Here is a 15,634-nt window from a genome sequence, read left to right as displayed (position 1 = left end):
ACCACAAACATTTCAGTAGTAATTATCTTTATCTGATGTCTACTAGATTTTGCCTTTTTAAAATTTTAAATTGTATGTATAATTTCTGTTAATTAAATTTCATCTAATCACACTTGTTCTACACCCACATATAAAAAGTCCTGTAAATATTAAGAATGTACGCGTCTTTCGTTTGATTTATTCACAACATCATCATCAAGTTCTCTGGACATTCCCAAACTGTGGGGCTACTCTTTTTTTTTTTTTTTTTCTCCAAACATTGACGTTTCGCTGACGTAATCAGATGACCTATCACTTTTCCTACGCAGACTCAGAGACAGTTCCAAACAGTGAGAAATGTGTAGCTGTTTTTTTTTTTTGTTTTTTTTTTACTAGTGCATAAACACGCGAAATAATCGCATAAATTCAGTGTTTAAACTTAAGGTGATTGTAACTCACCTCAACTTAATTAACACGTACAAATTGATCGTTGTTGGCGAGTCAATGATTCGTGTCAATGTCAGTCACGGTTATGTTGTATAAATATGGTTAATTTCCTCTCAGCGGGTGACTTCACTGATGACCCGTTATTGAATATTCATTGACGAGCAACGGGACTTCTCCGCTCCGCTTACGACAGAGTGCATGCGTGCGCGTGGTGGGAACGGTAGCAAGATGGCGGCGCTGAAAGAGGAGCAGTGCTATGGACTGTCCTGTGGAAGAGTGAGCAACGGCAGTAATGTCTCCGTATTTCATGTTAAACTAACTGACAGCGCACTGAGAGCGTTTGAAGGCTTCCAGAGCGGCAAGGTAAACCGGCCCTTTCGCTACCATGACATTTTGAATTGCGTTTGAAGTCTGTCCGGGCGGCTGTGACAAGCGGAGGGAGGTCAGTCTGCTGCCGCTGCCGCCTTCAACCTGCGATATTCAGCCTCCCTGGACTGCTTTAACCGGGATGGTTTGCTTGTTAAGTGTCTGGTTTAGCTGCCGAGTCGTCTGGCTAGGGTGACTTATATGTTAGCTAGCTGGTAAAGCTTTTTGTAGCTACACCCAGACTGACTCCACGCCACAGCGCTTGGTCATTTATCAGGCTCAGTGCTACTGGAGCTGGAATACTTCATTGCATTAGGATGTTTGTTTTTAGTTGGCGCAACAGTTTTAACTTGGTGATGCAGATAACCACCTATATTTACCCGTGTTTTAACCCCCAAAAAGCCGAGCAAGATCTCTTTTGTCTATAGTACCGACGTTTCCAGAAAGTTTGTTAAGCTGTCAAAACAACCTGCCAAAGCTTGGTAGTCAAACCAGCCCACACATATATGTACCAGTCTAGCATTGGATATGCGAGTCCTGTCTATAAACGGTCTCAAATTCTTTCAAGGAAATCGAGTGGAGTATTGACAACAGAGTGACTACAAGAATGGGTACTTGTACAAGAGCTTTGTAGGTTATCAGAAGATTCACTTTTTTGTAGATTTGGATTCCAGGTCTGATCTGTGAAATGGCTCTGCTGTTGGTTGCTTGGCCTCTTCTGACTGAGGATAGCCATATAACGTTTCAGCTTCTATAAATATTTGACAGGGAAAGCCTGGCCTGGCCTTATCGCCTGCCTCCGTGGCAGTGCACAGCAGGACTGCAGCCGATAAGCCAAAACAATCTAATAGTGACAAGTAATTGGGGGACTACTAGTGGTAGAAAGACTGATGATTTAACCAGCTTGGTACACTTGGAGGACAGTGTGAATATAACACAGTTCCCCAGCTTATTAATGTAATTGTAGCTACTGTATTTCTAATATCAAAAATTTTGCAACGTTAATAGATAGACTTGCACAGATAGGCAGTGAAGGAAAACAACCTGTGTATTGAGGGGATTCGATCTGTGTTCTGCAGTGCGGGGCATTATACTGGTGTGGTTTGGGTCAATTTGTCCCTTTGCGAAGGGTCACTGCAAATCAATACAAATTGTTCTGAGTGACCACCTTTTATCCTATGATGAAATATTTCTATTCAAATGGGAATTTTCTCTTCCCTCATTACAGCAACACCATCCATAGTTATGAGAAGGATGGAAATTACATAAATCTTATATTTAAGGCCTTGTAGTATGATTGCACAACTCCTTAAAAAATGGAATTTTAAAAAAAAAAGTCACTTTTTTTCATGAAGATAAATTTTTGTTACAACATACGATGATATGGGATGCATGGCAAAGCTTTGGAGAAACTTTGGTGGACCGAATCATCATTTTTATTTATCTTTGCACATTCTTCACCCTTACTTCACATGAATGATGGCAGTAACCCTCACCATCAAGAGACATGTAGAATCTATGTCAGTGGGGACTGAAACGTGCATGGCCCAACACTGTAATTTTAGGGTTGGCCATTGATAAAATTTTATTTTTTACAATTCTGTTAATGGGTGTTATTTTTGTTCATTATTTTGTTGAGTAACTTATCGATGGTGATCAATTTTTAGTGTGGAGAAAAGAATAGGCCTACACAGGATTTATTATGTCAGTCTGAACACATTTTAAAAATACTGGAGAAAAAATGGTCACATGTTCCTGACAATAACATTAGAACATTATGTTTTTTTATATTTTAAACACTTGACATCACTGTTTTGCAAGGAGAACTGTAAGAAAAGCATGGCAGCATTGATAAAAGGTTTGGATGGACTTTGAGGCACACAAGGTCTTTTCTCTCCATGATTCTTGTTCTAAGATCCCAACCCTTTTTATTTTGGCATTTCTTTAATTTGTAATTAATTTGTATTTGAGTTGTGCTTTATTGCATTTTAGCAGTGAACAGAATGTTGGTGCTTCTGAATTACAAATTGAAAGGTTGTTTTTTTTCAAGTTTTTTCTTTTACTGAAGCATGCATTTGGAGATATTTCTACTGCTGCATCCAATTTACTGTATATTGCCAATGATTTGGAAAAAATCCTTACATGTTTTTGGTACTACTCCAGTCTTAGGTTTGATTAGAAATGTAGCCTTGTAGAGCTGGAAAGTTTAATGGAACGAAGTGTTTCACCCTCATCAAAATTCAAGGCTCACATAAGGTCTGATTAGAGTCATGTTTGACTAACACATTCAGAAGCATACAGTCACAAGGGTTTGTACCACTAACTAAGCACTTGTGACTCAAAATAGATTGTTCTTCTTGAGAAAGCAGCATCATCCACACGGATTGGCTCAATTATCTTTGGCTCTTCAAAATAACATGACCTGGGCTTTTCTTGACTAGAAAAACTCTTCCCCAAATTTATCACCACTGTTTGACACATTAAGAAATTTTCATCTCATGCATTATTATATTTACAATAAATTTATTGAGAAAACTGGATGGGTTTTTTTGTATATGGATGATAAGAGACAAGTGACATGTTTTATAATTGAGGTAAACCTTGAGTAAGGGGCGGCATGGTTCAGACAGAGGTGGAGTGGCCATCTTGCAACCGAAGGGTCACTGGTTCGATCCCTGGTGACCATGTCTAAGTGTCCTTGAGGAAGATGCTGAGCCCCTAATTGCTACTGATGGCCCTGAGATGGACTGGTGACATGTCCAGGATGTACCCCCCCCCCCCCCCCCGCAACCCTTAACAGATAAGCGGTATAGAAAATGGATGAATGGATGAACCTTGAGCACATGTGTCCTCCAAATCCAAGTTGCATTGTAGACTGAAGCAGGCACTTGGTTTGTGGTTTTAGAGCACCAGGATGTGATGCATGTGTGCATGCATCATTAAGTTATTGCACCTTAACTGTGAGAAATCAGCGGATGAGAGGGGTTGCATCTCAATATCATAGATTACAAGTACAAGTCAACACTCCTGTTTGGAGGTCAAACCAGTTCTGCAACCAATTCTGCATATTTGAAATTATTATCTTGGAATTCAAACACAACAAATGCAAGCTTCTGAATAGATTTACGTAAGAAAAAAAACTGTCATTAACAAGTCTGATAGATACCTGAGTGGAGTGGTATCACTGGGACCATGCAGCTAACCCCTAATGGAATTAGTCTCTGTTAGTAATCTCTCCTGTCTGTACAAGAAATAGCATAATTACATCACTGCTAGTTAGTGTAGCTGTTCAGCAGCAGCCTCTGTCGGTACAAAGCTGTAAAATACAGATGCCAAAAAAAAAAACTTTTTAGATAAGAATTGTCAGAGTACCACACTGTTCAAGCTGGATTGAAGTGCAAGCACAAACTTCAAAAGCGAGACTAAGACAGAGAGAAACAGAAGTATGTTTAAACATGACCAAAAACTACCTTTCTTCCACAGCAACATCATTTTTGATTGTGATTGGGCTCATCACCTTGACTGTCAAAGGGAACCCACAGCAGAAGCTAATGGCTAGCGTTACACTGACTAGCAGTATGTGAGGGTCTCATTTTCACTTCTTAGCTTAATCCAAAATTATTCTGTACTGAGCTCACAAACTAACTTGTATTACCTGGATGCTGCTCTACAAGCTTGTGGGGTTTTTTGTGCAGGGTCAGTTTAAATGACATCGTGATTAAGCTGAGGGACCTCTGCAAAGGTAGATGAAGCCAGTGACACAACGGCATATACCCTTCAGTGAAAATGTTTTTTTGCAATACATGAAGTGATTCGACAAAAACTATAATGCTGTAGTAAATGACACCATGTCAAATCTTGTGTTTAACAAGATGCTAAAATCCAGACTCTTCCAGGCTTGTGTTGTTAGATCGCAAAAACTTGGATCATTTGTAGACTGTAGCTCAAATAAAAAAACAAAAAACAAAACTCAATCTAGTAAAGACATTAATTAGACGCAGATTAGAAAATAAATGCTTGTTGATTTCTTTGCCATGTAAGCTACCCAAATGCTAAAGTTGTCTTAGACACAAAGCTGATTCAATGAGGCTGTACCAAGGACTGTATACATATTTCTGATTGTACTCTGTCTTAGGGCATTGTGCAACAGCAGTCATCAAGTAGGAAAACTGCAGGGTGTTGAATGCTTCCTGTATGAGACATGGCTGTCAGCTGGTTCCTCTGTTGGACGTCTGAGGACAGAGTGAGTTAGAGTGAACTGCAAGACTGGCAGTCCAGAGACTCACTTTTTTTTTTTTTTTTTTTTACTGACTGTGACATAATCAAGGAAATGAGTAAGGCTACTTGAGCGTCATGGAGCTGCTGAAAGTTATGGAGAATTCTGATACAAGTTTATAATTATGTCTCTGGGTGGCTACTGTTGTACCACCAAATGGGAACAGTCCTCAGAGTAGTGTGATTCACTTCCCATTTCTTCTTGTCTTTCTTTCTTTCAGTTGTTTGTAATTGCTCTAAACAGTCTACAAAATTAAAAGCCTCAGGGATGAACCAAAATGTTTAATTGTCACAAGTGTAAAAGGGCCATTTGTTGGCAGTCTAAAATAGCTTGTGTATCTCACGTGCTGCTTTATTGTTGGTATGAGATGAGTAGAATCATTTGAGTGTTAAAACCACTTGTCGGCTCAAGTGGCATCTTTTGTCTTCTGTTAAATAGATTGCTGAATGTAAACTATGAGTATGACTTGTTATTTTTTTATGACTTATTTGTGGTTACCAGTTATTGTGGTGCACATTTAGGTTTTTAAAACCTGCCTTAAGGGAGGTTGTTACTTTATTAGCTATAGTGATGCATTTTCATAACGAGTCGTCAAGATATTAACTGAGGTACTTGTTTTCGGTTGTTTTTGTGATGAGTAAAATTCTTCACTCACTTGACATTGACTTCAATTTCTATACAAAGGCTCAGTGTTGTAGGAGTTTTGCCCCTTTAATTAGTGGAGTTTGTTCTCCTCAAAACACTGCATCTCGTGCATGTTTATTTTTCTCTTATTTCTCATTACAACAAGCATATGCAGAAAGTAAAAGTTTGTGGGATTCATTAACAGCTGAATTTTACCTGTGTTGATGAATTGTGTTTGCACTTGCCAGTAAATATACTATTAGCATAAGGAATCAACACAATAACCTCAAAAGGGTGGCAGACTTCAGTGTTGTAACCAACCACAGACTATTTGATAGGTAACACTAAACTCAGACAAAAGAAGTAAAGAAAAATACTTAAAAGGAAGAAACAACTTTCTTCTCCCATAACCTTTTCCCTTGATAACAGGCCTGGGTTATTTCACAATGTAACAAAGTTGTGATCTGACACATGGTCAGGTGCACTAATTTCAGAACACAAAAGGGCATATATTTTGCTTTTTATTCAGTGTTGTGTCATGGGCAGCCATTGTTTTTTCAGTTTATCAATCGCATGCTCAAACTCTGAGTAAATGCACTTCAGTTGATAGTTATGGGCTATCTCCTGTTGGATCTGAAGGTTGGTAAATATTGTGGACAAGAGGATAGCCCACATCCATCTATCTAAATTAAAAACTGGACTCATGTTGAGAACTGTTAGTATTACAGATGTTCTGTCATAATCTGACCTGTCTCCATGAGCACCTCGAACCACACAAACACCCGCTGTTGTGCAGCATGAAAGTCTCGTGCCTTCCAGAGTTACGAGGTCACTATGTTCAATATGTGATTTGGCGCATCACAGACTCGGACTCTGATTGAATGGCACTCTTTCAAGGATGTGCACAGAACAGGCTGTATATCGGCATCTGCTGAGCAGAAATACCCTGGTTAAGATGAGCTATGATATTTTGATATTAAATGAGTAAATTCAGATGACCTCAATGTTCTGAGTAGAAATTTAGTTTTCAAAATCAGGGGAAGTTCCTTCCTTCCCCTTCAGTGTGTGTGTGTGTGTGTCTGTATATATCTATCTCTATCTCTATATAGAGATATACAGTAGATAGATACAGCTACATCTGCAGATTGGGCTTGATGCGAACAAGTGTGCCGAGTTTGTTTGGTCCGTCTTGCGCAGTGTTCCCGAAATTACTGATAAATATAAAAGCTGATAAACTGTTCAAAATCACAACTAAAAATCAAATCTGCATCTCCAACATTGATGCAGGAGCATGCATCCGTGGACCCCCGATCTCGACCCTATGAGAGTGGTATGGGAATTCATGGAGGCAGGGTAGGGAAGCTGCTTAAGGCTGGTCAGCCTCTGCTATGGTTATTTAAGGAATGCTGACTCTCTAGTTTCAGCAGATCACAGGACAGACAGGAGTGGAATGACCATTACCACCATGGCCAAATATGACTCTAAATGTCATGGTGCTCCTGTCTGGTCGCAACATTGCCTCTGGTGACCATGTCAACCTGGTCTCACAGTACACAGAGCAGACTTTTTGACCTTCAATGACCATGGTTTGGTCTTTGGTATGCAAACATGCTTTACAGCTGTTGTGACACTGTTTGAGCCGAACACCACATGAAAGCAGGTACATGTGTACAATTTGACTGTGACCTCTCAGTAGGGAAGTAATGATGGAAAAAGTGAATGCCCAGGCTTGTCTGAAATTTTGAATTAGGCCAGACCTTGAAGGAGTCTCGGCTAGATCAATGCAAGTTTCTCTGTTTTGATTCATTGACCATGAAAGGAGAGTCCTCTTTTTATTTCCCAACAGTGCAAACTCTTCTTTCATGCTCATCTCTCTCAGTCTAAATGCATGCCTTTGTCAGTGTTGACAGTTTGGGAACTTAACTTGATAATCACACACTGAAAACAACTTCTGTGTCAAGTGTGCATAAGTTTGACTGCCTACAACATACCAAATACCTTACATACCAGGTGACATAACCACCTCTAATGACATGATCCAGTTTTCAAACTGGAGACAAGCATTGTTAGCAGCAAAACAGTCAAGTTCATCAGCGATGAAGTACTCAGCTGTCGGTACTATGATAATGACCTAGAAATTGACGCCTCCTGGGAGATTCCTTGTTGACCCTCTTCACCTGAAGCCACTTATCAAAGAGATCTGTGCTGGGTTTGTCTGTAGCTTTGCAGTCAGATATTATTCATCAATAGTGTCCTGTTGAAAACGTACATTGAAGTTGATTGATTTTTCATTTTGTAATGCCATTAAATGATACTCCACATTATGTTTTTATGGCCATTAAAACGTGTAGCATTTAGTGATATACTGTCAGACAGATAATCAGCGTGGGCCAATGCTTGCTCTCATAAGGCCCATTAACACAAAATGTTTCCACTGCTTTTACTTCAATTTACTAAAATCTAGTTCTCCCAGGAAACGAGGAGATGCTGCAATAAATGTGGACCTTTTTTATTACATTTTTCTAGATGGATTATTTTGGAGAACAGGGAGCCTGATGACATATCTTTATTTTGCATCTGATAAAATACAGTTCATAATCATGAGTAATTAAATCACTGAACATGTATTTAACACCAACATCGTTTGTCTCAATTGCCTTTTAATGCATTGAAAATCTCATATCCGTCAACCTCTAATCGCATGTGTAACAACTGTTACCTTTACACAGGGAGAAACACAAAAGTAGTAACAGGGAAGTGTTTGCAAAACATTACATCTCACCAAAACTGGAACTGTTTCATCAGTTCATCATCAAGTGTTTCCTAGTAAATACAGATATCGCTGGCAAAATGCTCTTTTTTTTGTGATAGTTTAAGTTTCAGCTACTATGTTCACTCTTTTTAAAATTATGTAAATATCTTTTTTTAACTGTGTAATTTGTAATCACTACTTACTCTAGATAAAAAAGGATCTTATCTGGTTTTCCTGCATTGGAGCACTTGGCTTGATCAGGAGGATGTCCACACAAGGGTGGTCCCTCCAGAGCAGATCTATCTGAAAACAATAGTCTCAAGTTGCAGTTCGGAAAAAGCTGTTGCAAAACAATGATGTCTGCCTTCACAGGAAACTTGATGTGATGTGTCGCCCCAGCCCCAATCCTCTGCATTGTTGCACATCAGGATGCCTGTATGGATGATAATGAGAATCATGTAACAAAAGTTTTGTATTTTAAGGTCAATTGAATTGACATATAAGATATATTTTTATTGATAGAAGTTTTCTGACCAACATTAGGAGGACTAAATTGACCCCTGTTTAGTTTTAACTCTAAAATATAGTCTTGTTGACCATTTATATGTTCCACAAAAAATATATAATTTTAGCAACCTCATCATAAGGTCTCTTGATGAATTGTGGTAAAGTATTGTCTGATATATCAGTGAGGATGTCTTAAAACTTAAATGTCAGTATATGTCTGGCTGTCATTTATCTTTTAAAAAGCGTATAGTGTGTGTAACAAACTGTCAGAGTGCATGTGCTGCTCCTCCCTTAAAACTAAGAAACGACAGATCACACTGAAGATCAAACATGGTTTAACATAAGTCAAAATGTAAATAGCACAGTCTTCAAAGAGTTTTTTTCTAACAATGAAGAGAAGGTTACAGTAAACCACCTCGTAGGCCCAGTTAAGCCAGGGGCGAACGTCCTACTCCTAACGCTCATCTGACACTCTGGTGTCACATCTATTTTAAAGGACTCGGTTCACACGTTTTACAAACAGGTCATAATCAGTGATTATGTATGTATGCTGAGTAGTCTTGCGAGAGACATACAGTCCCACGGCACAAGTGCTCTTTCCACCTTTTGAAATCCTAGACAGACAGACAGGCAGACCGACCCATCTTCTACTGACACTGGAAGGCTACAGCTATGGCCTCAAGGATTTAGAAATTACTATTCCTGGTCCCTGTGAATAAAGTAGTCTTTTGGCTTGAAAAACACCCATTACTTGTCTGAACTTACACACATGCATGTCAAGTTCATTGAAAAGTAACTCATAAAATCATTTTAAAATGTGACTATGTTGACAAAAACGGCGCATATTGTTTTTTACAGTTTAAATGATGTTTCTGCTCTGCTATGAGTTCATACAGAAGTACAGTAAGAGGACAAGCTTTTCTACTCATGTCATCAGTTCAGTTTTATCAGTGGTTGTATGGCTGAGAGTTGATGTGAGGTCCAGCTGATCTCCCATTCTGTTGCTGGTGGGCTGGTGTGTGGGAACATCCATGGCCTTGTCATCGATCCATGGTCAGGACCTGTACTCGGTCCCTAAGGTTAGCTCTGTGGAACATTCTGGGCTCAGGTCCCAGAGAATAATGACATGTCAGCAGCCTATTCAAATGAACAGGCTGAGGGTAGCACTATGTTAGCAGTGCTGGGTTGGGGGAAGGGGGAGTATATGGGAGTGCTAAAACTGGTGCTGTGTAAAATATTGCAGGGGGGAGACCAAGGAGTGAGGCTCCATGAAAGGTCTGGTGCTCCCGGATTTTCCCTCAACAATGATAGCCTCACCATACAGTGCTTTCACAACAACAGATGTATTGCAATAGAGCCAATCTACGATTTATCACAATATCTGCTCATAGCATTCTAATGTCAGTTCATCAGAATTTGACAATGTACAACAAAATGACTCACTCACAAGTATAACAAGCAACTTTTCAGATTGTTTGTTAAGAATGCCAGCCATTTTCATAAAAATATCCATAAATGCTGCTAGTGTAACATAATGTATCGCGGTACAAATATTTTTTCCAAACCTTATTCTTCTTCAATAGTTTCTAGGCATAGGACCAATTGATTATTAATTGAAGGTCTTCATTAACAATTTTATTGATTAATGTATAACATTAATATTATCGTTTGCCTCATTATCAATTGTGGCATCCTTGAAGTTGACGTGATATTTTTTACATGAAGGAAACGTGGTGATGGCATGGCAGAAAACACTAGTTTGATATGAAATTGTATGCAAAGACACAGGCTGTCAAAATTGGGCAAAAATTATGTCTTATCATTCCAATAAATACATTTTTGATTATATTTGAAAATTTATTTGCACATTGTTACACAAGATGGCAAAGTGATACATAACTAACTTCATAGGCACAGTATATGATTTCACATAAACATGTCTTTTAAAGACCAGAAACCTACCTACACATTGCAAAGGAAACATAATGTCTGAAAGCATGAACATCATAAAGAGCACAGATTTCTGTTTCTGTCTCGACTGTGGCTGATGCTAGGTTGAGAAAAGAGAACACCTGTCTCTCGAGGGGAGAAATGAATGATTCATAATTGCGATTGTATTTGATATTCTAAACTTTATACAGGTCAGACATTCAGGCTGGTGTATCAACCAAGATTTAATATCTTTTAGATTGCAGGAGGAGTTCAAAATACCCTCTGTGGCCATCATTATCTGAGAGTTCCTTTGTTCAGTTTGACCTATTTAGTTTTTTAATTAATCAATTAGAATGACATGACTCCCATCATGAGAATGCAGTGCGCTCAGGCCCACATGAGAACGCTCATGTTGGACAGCTTTTCTCACAATAATTTTTTTTCAATCAAATTTTATTCTGTCCCACTGGCTCCTAGAGAGTTTATCAGGGAGAGGGCAAACTTGTTTAAAAAGCTCCGTTTAACGGGGAGGGGGATTGATAATTCATTGGAATTTAGAATACATACATACATACACACACACACACACATATATATTTCTTTTGTCAAGCTATGAGAGTACATGTCTTTAGTTTGTGTAATACTACTAGAGTTTGTTAGGCCTGTAAACATGATCATAAATAGCTGTAACAATCCATCAACACAAAATTATTATTATTATTATTATTATTATTATTAGAAGACTGAAAAGCAAATCAGTCTCTTGGTTGTGGTTGTGATGAATGTGTCACTTCAGTTCAAGTGTTTCACTACTTCTTTAGATAGTGGACTAGTTGAGGGATTTGTCATCTTGATCAACTCCGGCTGATTGTGGTATTAACTTCCCGGTAGACCATAAATGAATATAAATCTGCCATAGACTCAAAAAAGGCATTAGTCAATGAGGTGTTGTCTGGTAAAGCAAACCGTAATGCCAGAGGGATTCCCAGAATTAGCTAGCTGCAGCTTCCAAACCTCAGAATGTCAGTGTGTAACTCTAGCAGGAAGGTTTGGACCGGATTTGAACTGCCTCCCAACATCCCATGACATGAATAAACTTCCTTTGCTCACATGCACTTCTCATCTAACAGAACTCTTCTAGAGCCGTGTTAACATCTGTAGGACACCATTAAAATTAAGAGTCAAAATGGCTGTTTTCAACCCTCGAGTAAGGGGTTAAAAAGTGGTCAGTTAAAATGTTTTCCCAGTGAGAAGCGAGTCATTTTTGAATGCTGGAGCACAATTGTTTACATAAACCAAAGGGCTGGAGGTTCATCTGGCTATTACGATCCTGTACAAATCCATTAGATGATATCTTGGTTTATAATCAACTCCTGCTTGAAAATTTGTCATCTATTGGTGGGGAATGAATTACATCGAAAACTGACGTGAACTTAACACTGTAGCTTGGGGTTTAAATGAAGTTACACAGCCGTGGTGCTTCATTTCTCTGGGTCACAATCAGGCAGGAGTACAAAGCACGTTGTGTCTTTTCATAGCTTTGCCCTCCCATGAACCTGCAGCGCTGTGATCCACTGAAGGAGCATCAGGGAGAAAAACCCCAAGTGACTTCCTCTTAATGGTGTCCATGAATGTTCCTGCTGTTATTCCTCACCATGTTGTTCACTTCATGGTAATGTCTTGCTGAACAGCAATTAAAAAAAAAAACAAATTATTTTCAATGCCACAAATTTACCATCAGCAGCCTCTTAAAGGAGAGTTCATGTTGACTTACGAAGACGGCTTGTTATGCTTTGATATTTCTGTGTAGCTCTTTCGCCACACTTATAGCCTCACATTATCAAAAAATACTCTTAAAAAATTATTTAAAAAAAACAAAACAATGTTGCTCAATAGTTTTTATAGACACCCACATTAGATAGTCTTTCATGTTACCTTTTCTCTCAAAAAACAACATTTAAAGCAGTGTCTGGAAATAGTGGAACTGAAAGAAATGTGGAGTTCAAAGATGTCAAATAATAGAGGAAATGTGAGACTGAGTGCTACTTAAAGCACAGCGTTAACTCTGTTTCTCTGCTCCTTCTGGTCCTAGCGGGGAAAGAAGGGGAGTTACTAATCAGATTGTAATTTAAAATGTCTTTGTAATATACAGCGTAAGACATTTCTTTGAGGCATTAATCTTAAAATATGTATCAGCCAAACCAAAACCTGATTGATTATAAAAGAAATAAGTTTAGTGTTGTAAACTCAGTCTGTTGAAATGAGTATGCATACTGTTAAAATAAGTATTCCTTTGAGATTGTTTTATGTTGACATATTTCAAATCTAAGAGAACAATAACTTAATAATTTTCCCTCCAATTGGTAACGCTCTCCAATTGGGAATTCAGTTAATGAGAATTTGAATTTCTAATAACATAACTTTGAATATAACATTATATTTGTTTGTTTTTGTCCTGTGACTAAGGGTTCAGTCAGAAAAAAAGAAGTTTTATGTAAATCTCTGTCATTCAGTCTGTAATAAACTGGTTTTATCTGGTATTTGCTGCTAAGTCAGAGCACTTGATCTTGTTTTCCCTAACTAAGAACAAAGAAAAGTAGAGGCTTGATGGATTCATACATTATGGTGTATTTAACTCTTTAGCATTTATGAATTGATATTGCAAAACTTGGGCATGCCTTGAAAGTGATTATAATGTTTGGAAGATTTGTTTTTCTTTGAAAAGTTTTTGCTGATTGAATGGTTTAGAGCCAAAACATATGCAATCCATTAGTTGAGGAGCTTGAACCTCCAAAATCTTGTCTGGAAATGTGCCTGAATTAAATTATTTTGATATGTTTACTGTGAACATGATTTGATAATGGCGTCATTTGTCTTTTATAGGTCCTGTCATCACAACCATTGATCAGGTTTAATGGAAACCAAGGGGTAAGAACATCTCTCTCTGTCTGTCTGTCTCTCTCTAAAATGAAGAAAATATGTTGTTTATTTTCTCCTGGAAGTACAATTACAGTTTGACCAACCATGGTTCGTCACTCAAAATATATCATATTCAAATAATCAAGAAAGCTTTGAAAACTGACTCACACTCACTTAAACAAGATATGTGATGAAGCCAATACAACATTCAAGCTATTATTTTTACTCAAAGATTCCGTAGCACGTCTAAGTAAGCTGCTGCTGGCTGCATTTATTAGGTAATGTGTTTGATCCGTTCTCCAAGCAGCTGCTGCAACATTCACGGCTTAATCAATAGCTGATCCATGTGTTTTGATGTGTATTTTGAAGTATTACACTAGAAATGTTTGAAGGGAACAGCAAAATTTGACAAATAAAGAAACTATGCAAAATAGAAAGGAGACCCCCCCCCCTCCCCTTTTTAATAAGCTCGGACAGAGAATCTTTAAATGCATGACTGACAGCGGTGTCTTCCGATTTTGTAAATTTTGCCTAAATCTGGGGATATCATGAGACATGGCTTATACTAGCTGGCACAAACAATTACAACTTGCCTGACTGAAATTAATTCCTCAAGACCTCTCCAGTTGTTGCTGGTAGATTTCTGAAGATGGCCAAAGTCACAATACTGCCACCACGAAAATAAGCATTGCACAGCCTTGCTTATTTACCCCAGTGCCAATGCTTTATTCTCATTTCCTTTTTTTTAGGAATTTGCAAAGTTTGCTAAAAATTCACTTGACAGTCAAATGTTACTCGACTTTTGAAACCAATCTCAAAAGCATCAAATCTATTTAGATATGCACTGTGAGGGCTGCTCTTCCACAGTGAAATGGGTCATTGGTTATTCAACTGTGGCTATACAGGAAACGATTATGGTTTATTGAAAGTTACGGTAGTCTGTTTCCTGTCACCTGTGTCCCCTTTTCATAACAGCTGATAGTAGAGTCAGAGTATTGCTTTTTAATGAACAGAAATATTAAAAGTAAATTAAATTTCACTCAGTCAGCAGTCAAACTTATCGATCTAACGTTACAGATCTGTTTTCCCTGTGAGCCACACAGCCCGAGTGTGTGTGTGTGTGTGTGTGTGTGTGTGTGTGTGTCTGTGTCTGTAAATAAACGCATCCACTCAGTGAACAGTCTGTATATGCTACAATGTTGAGTGTAGCCAGAACACTACAGTGTCTTTTTTTACAGAACAGTGAGCAAAATGAAGGCATTGCTCACCTGAAAAAAAAAAAGATGTACTTTTTTTTCACATGAATGTGTTTTGTGCCAACACTTCTTAATCTTAATGTTTCTCAGATTGTCTCCCAGCTTCTCATGCTATTTGGTGTATTTTACTTTGCCTCCCGCAGTTAGCGCCCATAGTAGGAACCTTGGCTGTGAAATCTGATCTCAATCTGACCTTAATGCACTGCAGCCTCTCATGGAAACTGTGAAATGTTCCTGGATTGATTCTTTTCAAATTAGATCTTGGAAACTGGGTCTGATCGGGGTCTGCTCTTTTTGCTGATAACTCATTTGTGGTTCAGTGTCTTTCCTACTGGCTTATAATATCAGTGGCATCAGTCATAATGTAAGGAAGGTATTTAGAGCTCCAGGCAGCTCAGACTGGTAGCTGCACATGTTGCTGCTAATATTCACCACCCCAGCAAAGCTAAAGTTGCATCTACGTGCCTCTGCCTGCCTTATCTATTTCCTGCAGATGAAAAGCCAGAAAATAAATGCTTATAAAGACAGTGAAGAAAGGAGTAACACTGAAATCCCCTTAATTAATCAAAATGTGAG

The 15,634-nt window shown here is 38.4% G+C and overlaps 1 protein-coding gene across 1 annotated transcript in view; it reads left to right on the top strand.

Moving 5' to 3' along the window:
• Window positions 1-562: 562 nt before the first annotated feature.
• ell (elongation factor RNA polymerase II) overlaps window positions 563-15,634 on the top strand; it is a 44,268-nt gene continuing 29,196 nt past the window's right edge. The window contains exons 1-2 of the mRNA XM_086223662.1: window positions 563-789; window positions 13,767-13,811. Of these exons, the coding sequence (XP_086079788.1) occupies window positions 625-789; window positions 13,767-13,811 (210 nt within the window). The 5' untranslated portion in view covers window positions 563-624. The remainder of the gene's footprint in view (window positions 790-13,766; window positions 13,812-15,634) is intronic.

Source organism: Aulostomus chinensis, chromosome 14 (genome assembly GCF_037954235.1).
Source record: "Aulostomus chinensis isolate RoL2024-O1b breed Wild chromosome 14, RoL_Achi_v1.0, whole genome shotgun sequence".
NCBI classification, from domain to species: Eukaryota; Metazoa; Chordata; class Actinopteri; order Syngnathiformes; family Aulostomidae; genus Aulostomus; species Aulostomus chinensis.
The sequence above is the reverse complement of the archived record's forward strand: the minus strand, read 5'-3'. Positions and strand labels throughout refer to the sequence as shown.